This window comes from Hyaena hyaena, unplaced genomic scaffold (genome assembly GCF_003009895.1).
Source record: "Hyaena hyaena isolate Hyena2069 unplaced genomic scaffold, ASM300989v1 scaffold_544, whole genome shotgun sequence".
In the NCBI taxonomy this organism is placed as follows: domain Eukaryota; kingdom Metazoa; phylum Chordata; class Mammalia; order Carnivora; family Hyaenidae; genus Hyaena; species Hyaena hyaena.
In genome coordinates this window covers 496,501-504,262 of record NW_024081176.1, presented here as the reverse complement: position 1 = coordinate 504,262, position 7,762 = coordinate 496,501, and the positions used below count along the sequence as shown (strand labels likewise).

The 7,762-nt window shown below is 53.6% G+C and overlaps 1 protein-coding gene across 2 annotated transcripts in view; it reads left to right on the top strand.

The window, feature by feature from the left end:
- The first annotated feature begins 759 nt into the window (after positions 1-759).
- LMO4 (LIM domain only 4) overlaps positions 760-7,762 on the top strand; it is a 16,979-nt gene continuing 9,976 nt past the window's right edge. The window contains exons 1-2 of one of the 2 annotated variants that reach the window (XM_039255742.1): positions 760-1,186; positions 3,941-4,179. In XM_039255742.1, the coding sequence (XP_039111673.1) occupies positions 3,944-4,179 (236 nt within the window). In that variant the 5' untranslated portion in view covers positions 760-1,186; positions 3,941-3,943. Of the gene's footprint in view, positions 1,187-3,632; positions 3,729-3,940; positions 4,180-7,762 lie in introns of those variants that run through there. The other variant, XM_039255743.1, reaches the window with a different exon arrangement.

The following is a 7,762-nucleotide window of genomic DNA, read 5'->3' as shown; positions in this document are numbered from 1 at the left end:
GGGTCTCCGCTCCCCACCTGATTCCGGCCCTTCCCTTCTCCTTCCACCCCCCGCTCCGCCGCCTCCCTCTCTTCCCCGCCCCCAGAGTCTAGTTTCAGTCATCCCTTTGTCCTTCCCCGGATTGGCAGGTTTTATTATTCCGCCTGAACAATCCGGCCGCCCAGTGGCTGAGGGTCGCTGACGTCGGCGGCAGAGCCGGGGAGTAGTTGGGATTTTGCTCTGTCAGTAACACATGTGTAAGCGCCGCGGAGGGAGCGAGCGAGCCGGCTAGAGGCCAGCGCCGCCGCCGCCGCCTCCTCCGAGCCGGGCAGCGGCAGCAGCAGCTCCGGCGGCAGCCCCGGCAGCGGCGCAGGCTCCAGCGCGCCGGGCCCCGGCCGGCCGCAGCTCCCCGGCCCCCGGGCGCGCCCGCCTCCCGGCCTCCGCGCCGGCCGCCGCCGCCGCCGCCGCAGCAGCAGCTCCGGCGGCAGCCCCGGCAGCGGCGCAGGCTCCAGCGCGCCGGGCCCCGGCCGGCCGCAGCTCCCCGGCCCCCGGGCGCGCCCGCCTCCCGGCCTCCGCGCCGGCCGCCGCCGCCGCCGCTCCGGGGCTGTTGTTTCTGCGGCTGCTCCCCGGCTGGAGGGGCAGGAAGCTCGGCCGAGCGGCCGCCGCCGCCGCCGCCAGCCCCGAGCGAGCGAGCGAGCGAGCGAGCGCGCGGGAGGGAGGAAGGCGGTGGAGGAGGAGGAGGAGGAGGAGCGGGAGGCGCGCGGGCGGGGGCGGGGGCCGCCGGGCGGGGGAATATACAAAGTGAAGCCACATTGCCAAACTTGCAGCAGCGATTGCAGCAGTTGCTGCCGCTGCGCCGCGCCTGAAGCCGCGCCGCGCGGGCCGAGGGCTCCTGCAGCTGCTCGCGCGGAGCCGGAGGCGGAGGAGAACGCCGAGGACTGAGCCTGACACTCCTGCTCCCGGCCGCCTGCCACTTACGCGGGGCCCCCCAACCCAGCCTCAGAGAGACGCGTTAAAAAAAAAAAAAAAAAGAAAAAAAAAAACCCAGCCCTTAGCCCCCTCCTCCCCTTTCCTGCTTCTGCGAGAACATCCCCCCTCCCTACAGCTCCACCAGCCCAGGCGCCCCTTCCTTGGAAGCCGAGCGGCTTCGCTCGCTTTTCGCCGCCGCCGCCGCCTCTCGCAGTATTGCAATATAGGGGAAAAGCAGGTAAGGGGACGGCTGGGGAGCCGTGGGCAAGGAGGGGGGGGGCGGGAGGAGGGGGCCGATTTGGGCCAGGGCTGTTTTCTTTGGCCTCCTTCCCTTGACCGTCCCAAATTGCAAGTAAACAATACGTCGGCTTAGATAATGCGCGAGTCTGAAACTACCGAGGCCGGCCTGCGAGCTAGCGCGGAGGGCAGCCAGCCCCGGGCCGCCAGCTTTGTAGCGGTTCCTGCTTACAAAAGGGTTCTTCTTGGAGACCGGGCTGGTGGGGACCTCGGAGGGGGGTGGGGATATTTTCAGTTCCTAAGGGAAAGGCAGGAGGTGCTTAAATGAGGGTTTAAGTATGAGAAGTAGTGTGGGGGGAGATAGTCACGGCCACCCCCCCACCCCCCAGTAAACACTATTTTTGAAACAGTGGCAGAAAGGATCTAAGTGAGCAGGATTCAGTATTGCTGGTTCTTTTCAAAAATTCCTCTTGGCTTATAAGTCTTTTGTTCCAATCCAGGAGAAATCCGGTGAATCACCTAATTAAAATCAAGACATGAATTAAGCATCCATTTTTGTACTACAAATTGCCAGCGCTACGTTTGTCCCTCCCCTGGTCTCCATTAAAAAACACCAGAGACGTTGTTAAAGGGGGGCAGATTTTGCCTCTAGCTGCCAGTTCTGCTTTCTATTTCACTGACTATCCCAGGACCTAAATTGCTTGGCTATGTAATTACTAGAGTATAAGCCTATTTAACTTAAAAGCTTTCTTTTTTTTCCAACTCTAAATGAAACTTGATGAGGGCCCGTCCTTAGTTATCAGGGGAGTCAGTTTCTGGTCAGTCCTCTTGATTCATCTCTTTTAGATTTAATCAGCATTAAGGTATTGCTTGTCCTTAAGAGCTTTAGCTAATGGGGTTACTGGATGCTTTTCTCAGTGTAATGTTTCCTTTTCAAAAAAATATACATATATATTTACCTCTCACCAAAGATGGGGGCGGGGAAGAGCTTGGAATCTCCTCCCTCCCTCTCCCCTTTTAAAAAGGAATTCGGAGCGATTAAAACGTTGGGGGGAAACAGTTTAAAGACCTCGGGCAGGAAATGCAGATTCATTTGGGTTAGGGCTGAAATTGTAACAAAAAGCAATTCCTCGAGTAAATGCATCAGATAAATCAATTTACATAAAGGTATGATGCATTCGGATAAATGCAATGCTAATGGGTTTTAGAGTGGTCCTGTTTCCAAAGTCTCAGGGTTTTGTTACAGCTTAATTGGTGCAGTTCTTATTCTGGTTTATTGTGCGGTCACTGGACACACGTTCCGGGACTCTTTCGGAGGAAATGTGTTTAAAATCGGCCTATTTAAGGAACCCGAGTCCTTGTTTCGTTCCCTTCCCCTGGTTTTTTTTTTGCAGTAGCCAAGTTGGGCCGGGGACAGGCAAAGTTCGCCCTCTCTCTTCTGAGGTATCAGCTGAAGGTCTTGAGCAGATAGCCGGGAGCCTCGGGGGGAGCCTCCACTCTCGGCTTACAGAGGACAAAGACAAAACAGGCTGCTTAATTGGCAGTAAATAACTTGATCTTTTTATAGAATAAGTGACTGGAGGAACACTAGGACTTTATTGGACTCAGGATTGGAGGCAACAAATTAATCGGTTTAGGCTAAGCTTTATAAATTGATTCCTATATTATACCCCAGTTGCTTCTCGTGACATTCATTAGAAAGAGTAGGGAATTTTTAAAAGCAGTTTTTGGTGACAGCAGGACTGGCTCGAATATAACTTGTGCATCCTTTAATAGTGCCTTCTCGCATATTATCTGTAACGTCCTCCCTCCCCCTCTGGAGGAACAAAGCTTTAGCATTTAAATTGCTGATCAAGGGCAGATTAGTGAGACCAAAGTGGAGAGTGTTTGTATAGGAAGTTAACAGGCATCCTAAAGTTCAATGATCTATTATTCTTGCCTGTGTCCTGAAAACCCAGAGAAAACACTCATTGATCTTCAAAATGAAATGAGATTTGGAACAATAATGGGAGATGGCGGTCACCACAATGGCATGTGAAAGGTGCCGTTTAAAATACGAAAAACCAGTTTCGCAACTTTACACACCGCACCCCCTCCCTCGCGTCCCCTCGCTCCCCTCCCTCCTTCGCGCTCTCCCTCTCCCCTCTGCCGGTCCCTCCCTCCCTCCCTTTCAGAAAACCGAACTATTTCCAACTTGTGAACTGCAGCTGCACTTCCCAGGGCAGAGCTCGGGAGGGAACGTGGCTCCGGCGGGGGCCGCCTCCCCGCTCCCCTCGGCCAGCTCTCGGGGCTCCGCTGGGGCCGGGGAGGGGCCGGGCGCGGCGGTGGGTGGGTTTGACCCTCATTTGCTGGAGGCGGGCGGCGAACGAGGGAGGAGGGGGCGGTGGGCGGAGGCGGGGGCTGGGGGAGGCGCCGCGAGGGGTGGAGCGCGCCGCCGAGCCTGGCTCTCCGAGTTTTGACAGTACCCAAGCTGAAATTGTCAGCGGCGGCGAGCGCTGGAAAGTTGAGAGGAGCTCGTGGCCCCAGAACAAAGCTTGAGAAAAGTAAACAGGCGGCTGCTGCCGGCGATCCTCCCTCCTTCCCTCTCCCCCTCACTCTCCTTCGCGCCGCTGCCCCGCTGCTTCCTTCCAGCGGCTCGGGGAGTTGGGGGGGCGGGGGAGGGGGGAACGTGTTCGCTCTCGCGCGCGGCGATTACTAACTTTTGCATTGCCCCGGTTTTGTCTTTCTCTCCCTGTCCCCTTCCCGCCCTCTGCAGACCATGGTGAATCCGGGCAGCAGCTCACAGCCGCCCCCGGTGACGGCTGGCTCCCTCTCCTGGAAGCGGTGCGCAGGCTGCGGGGGCAAGATTGCGGACCGCTTTCTGCTCTATGCCATGGACAGCTACTGGCACAGCCGGTGCCTCAAGTGCTCCTGCTGCCAGGCGCAGCTGGGCGACATCGGCACGTCCTGTTATACCAAGAGCGGCATGATCCTTTGCAGAAATGACTACATTAGGTAAGACTTGGCTGCCTTTCCTTGAGATGGGTGAGCAGAGCAATGGCAAGGCCAGAGGTTACCAAGGATTTGAAGGAAAGGAACTGGGCACCTATGAGAGTACGTTGTAGCCTTCACCTCAGAAATCTTATGATGGGCCGGATTTAAGGGTTTCAAGAAGCATGTGTTAATCTTCCATTTTTTAATAATAAATTAATAGCAAGAACTGTAGTAAGTAAAGAGTCTGTCCATCTGGTGGGACTGGGCCTTTAGGTGTGCAAAGGTTGGGCGCGCTCCTGACCAAAATTTTAAGGGTCTGCCCCAGTCTGGACCCCTCTGCTGAAAAGTGGGAGTTAGGCTGCTAACTTAAAGCAAGGTAGGGACCTGCGTAGAAACTCAGAGACAAAAGATTGACTTACAAATAAGCGTAGTTAGTGAGAAATGATTTGCCTATGGTGATGGCTAATTATATTTACGTAAGCACTTTAAAACTTTTTTGAGTGGAAAACTGTGACTCATTCTTTGTGCTCCTTGTGAAAAATGCTGATTACCCATCAGTTTAAAGACTTGTAATTCTTCTTAGAGCAAACTAGCCCCCCCCCCCCAACAAAACAAAAAACCCTTAATGGTAGTGTTTCTCTTTGTGTACTATTACTTGGAGGCTTGTAATGCTCAATGTTAGTGTGTGGTTTGCGATGTAGAATTTGCAGGGTTTTCAATTGAGGAATGTTCAGATTTGGGGTTTGTTGTTGGTGTTGTCGTTTGTATCACTACCTTTGATCCCCAAAAGAGATTTAGAAAAAGAGGCTATAGAATTATACTAATCTTGCATTTTAAAGCAATGTATAGGAACATTCATATACCCATGTAAGCAGTCTTTTCCAACAAGTTTCAGTGCAATTAATGGAAAGAATTCAGGAGGTCAGGTGCCTATAGGATCTTTTCAGGTGAACTCAAGCTACTTAAACTCATTAATTTGAAAGGAGGCATTTGAAGGATTACACATTTAATTTGAGTAAATGGTTTGATAGACTGATGCACATGAATGCTTCTAGGAGGTGTTCTGTTTCAACATCCAGTAATTAAAAAAAAAAAAAAAACCCACACGCACACCGTTGATATTAGAGAACCGCTCGCTTTTCCGAAGAATTGCATTCTAGTTAAATTTCTGTCCTAAACCGTTTTCTTCATAGATGTTAGTAGAAAATGTTGCTCTCTTCAATGCGGGTAAATCAAAGGGTGAGGGTTTTTTTGTACAAAGTTTAGCTGTATTGTGAATCCCTCAACTCTAAAAGTGCAAAAGATCCCAGTGCAGTTCAGAGCTGAGTGTGTGTATGTTTACCCCAGTGATACCATTAATCTAAAATGATGGAGCAAAATGACATTTGGTTATTCCGATAATGCAACCTGTGTCCACTGCAGGCATCCTTAATCAGCCAAGTAAAAGAAATACAGGAAGGGAGAGGGCTTTTATTTTTAAATTAAGATGGCAGCATTAATTTCACTAAGTGTTCTTTTAGAAGTAAATGTTGGAAAATCAGCAGGAGCATGGGTGTGATGCTTTCTGGTCCTCCTTCCAAGCAATGCCATGAGCTTTGACAGTATTGTAATTAAATGGAGAGCAAAACTGGTAAGACGGGAGGGTAACTTAAAGTGGAAAAATTGACAGTGCTGTTCAGATGCCGTGAATGGTACAGATGCACCTCTTCTCCAAGTGCCTTCAGAAAACCTTCGCTTCTGATTACCACTAATTAAAAAGAAGATGGGTCCACTTGCATTCCCTCAGGACAAGTTTAGGCAAGTGGCTTTCTGGGAATGCCGCCTCCTATTCTTGGGACCAAATATAAATGCCCACTTCGTGCTTTCAACAGGCTTAATGGAGTCATGGAAGAGGTGAGCCTAGCCCCGTGCCTTAATTAATTGGGTCCATATTCTCAGTTTCTCCCCCCCACCTCTGATTTTGAAAACTGGAGCCGGGCTTGCTCTTGAACGAGATGCTACCCTGAGAACCTTAGATCTGTCCTGGGAAAGAGGAGTTCTAGCTCAGTAGGAATCGATTGTAGCCTCCCACTCCCTTCAGGGCTCATCGGCAGCTGAGCTCCCCCACCCCCAGGTTGGGGAATCTCTTAAGTCTTCTTGCACTGTTCCTTCCCTTTGCCCATCAAGATACCGGAAGGGTGGGAAGGTGAGGAGGCTGGTGCGCCATCCTTTCCCTCTCAGCTGCTCCCTCCCCAGTCTGCTCCCCAGTCCACTTGTTGGAGGAGCTGTGAATTCTGCAAGGATGGCCATGGAAGTAATCCGCTCACCAGATGCCAGGTGAAGGGGGCCCTTCGGCTCCTTGGCCCGCCTGAGACCACAGAGCGATTTATTAAGGGGCTTTAAACTGCCTGACTTGGAGGTGTGAGCTTTTGAAAACTACTAAGATATGGCTAAAAAGCTGCGGGGAAGCAGGGCCTGGATGTGTGGTGGGGGGTGGAGGGGGGGGCACTGCTTTTCCCTAGTCCCTTCCCTCTGCGTGACCAAGTGTCGATTGGGCAGAACTGGTCTTCTGCCTCCTCTCCCTCCAAGATTTCAGATAAAGCGGCTGCCTGGCTGCAGCGAATCCGCACAATTAAAAGCTTTAATTAGTGGCTCCTCCATTTTCTTAGTTCTGATGGGCTTTATCTAATGAGATCTGGTCTCTGGCTTAGATCTGCTCCGAATGACGTGTCCGCAATGAATGAGAGCTGCGTCGCAAACAAAACATTTAATTAACAAAATTGGCCTCTAAGAGAGGGAGGGAAGACGGGGGGGGGGGGGGGGGGGGGGGGGGGGGGGGGGGGGGGGGGAAGGGGGAGGGTGGATCTTAAAGGGGCCAACGCCTGCCCGCCCCCACTACAGAAGTCGGCGAACCTGGGAACTGTCCCCTCTTCCTCTCCCCACCCAGCTGCTGACCCCCCAGCTCTATGCCAGCGCCACCAAGTAGCTTTCAAAACTCCCGTTTCTCTTTTCCTCGAACCCTTCTTCCTCCACCCCCATCTCGGGCCAAAGACTGGCGCGGAAAGCGCAGCGACAGAGGAGGAAGTTCGGAGACCGACGGGTGGGGGCCCAGGTCCGGGGAGGGCGAGGAAACGCACCGGAAGCCCGGGTGGCAGCCCTCGGCTTGCCCTTTCTCGCTGGGCCCGGTCGTGCCGGGGCAGGGCCGGGCCGGCGCCGCCCGAGGCCGCGGTCGAGGCGCCCTGCCGGCCGGCGGCCTCGGGCCCGCGAGGGGGCGAGCGCAGGGCGGGAGCCGCGCGAGCGGGTCGCTCTTTCTTTCCCCGGGCTCCGCTCGGGCGTTCACGTGGCGCCCGCAGCCGCAGTCAGCGCGGCGCGGGGGTCCCGGGCGGGGGGGACTGGCGGTGGTTGGTGGTGGAGGGTGTGTTTGGGGAGGGGGTAGCGTTAGGAACGGAGGCGCCGCCAGACAGCGAGTTCATTTCCCTGGTAATCAACAGCAAGCTGCTATATTCAGAGAATGCTGTCCCTTTAATTGAACAGGCTAGGTAATTAAATGGCACTTTTCCAATAGGACGTGCTAGGTAAATCTAATAGTTGGTTATTTAATATCACTTTGAAGTCTGCCCACTCA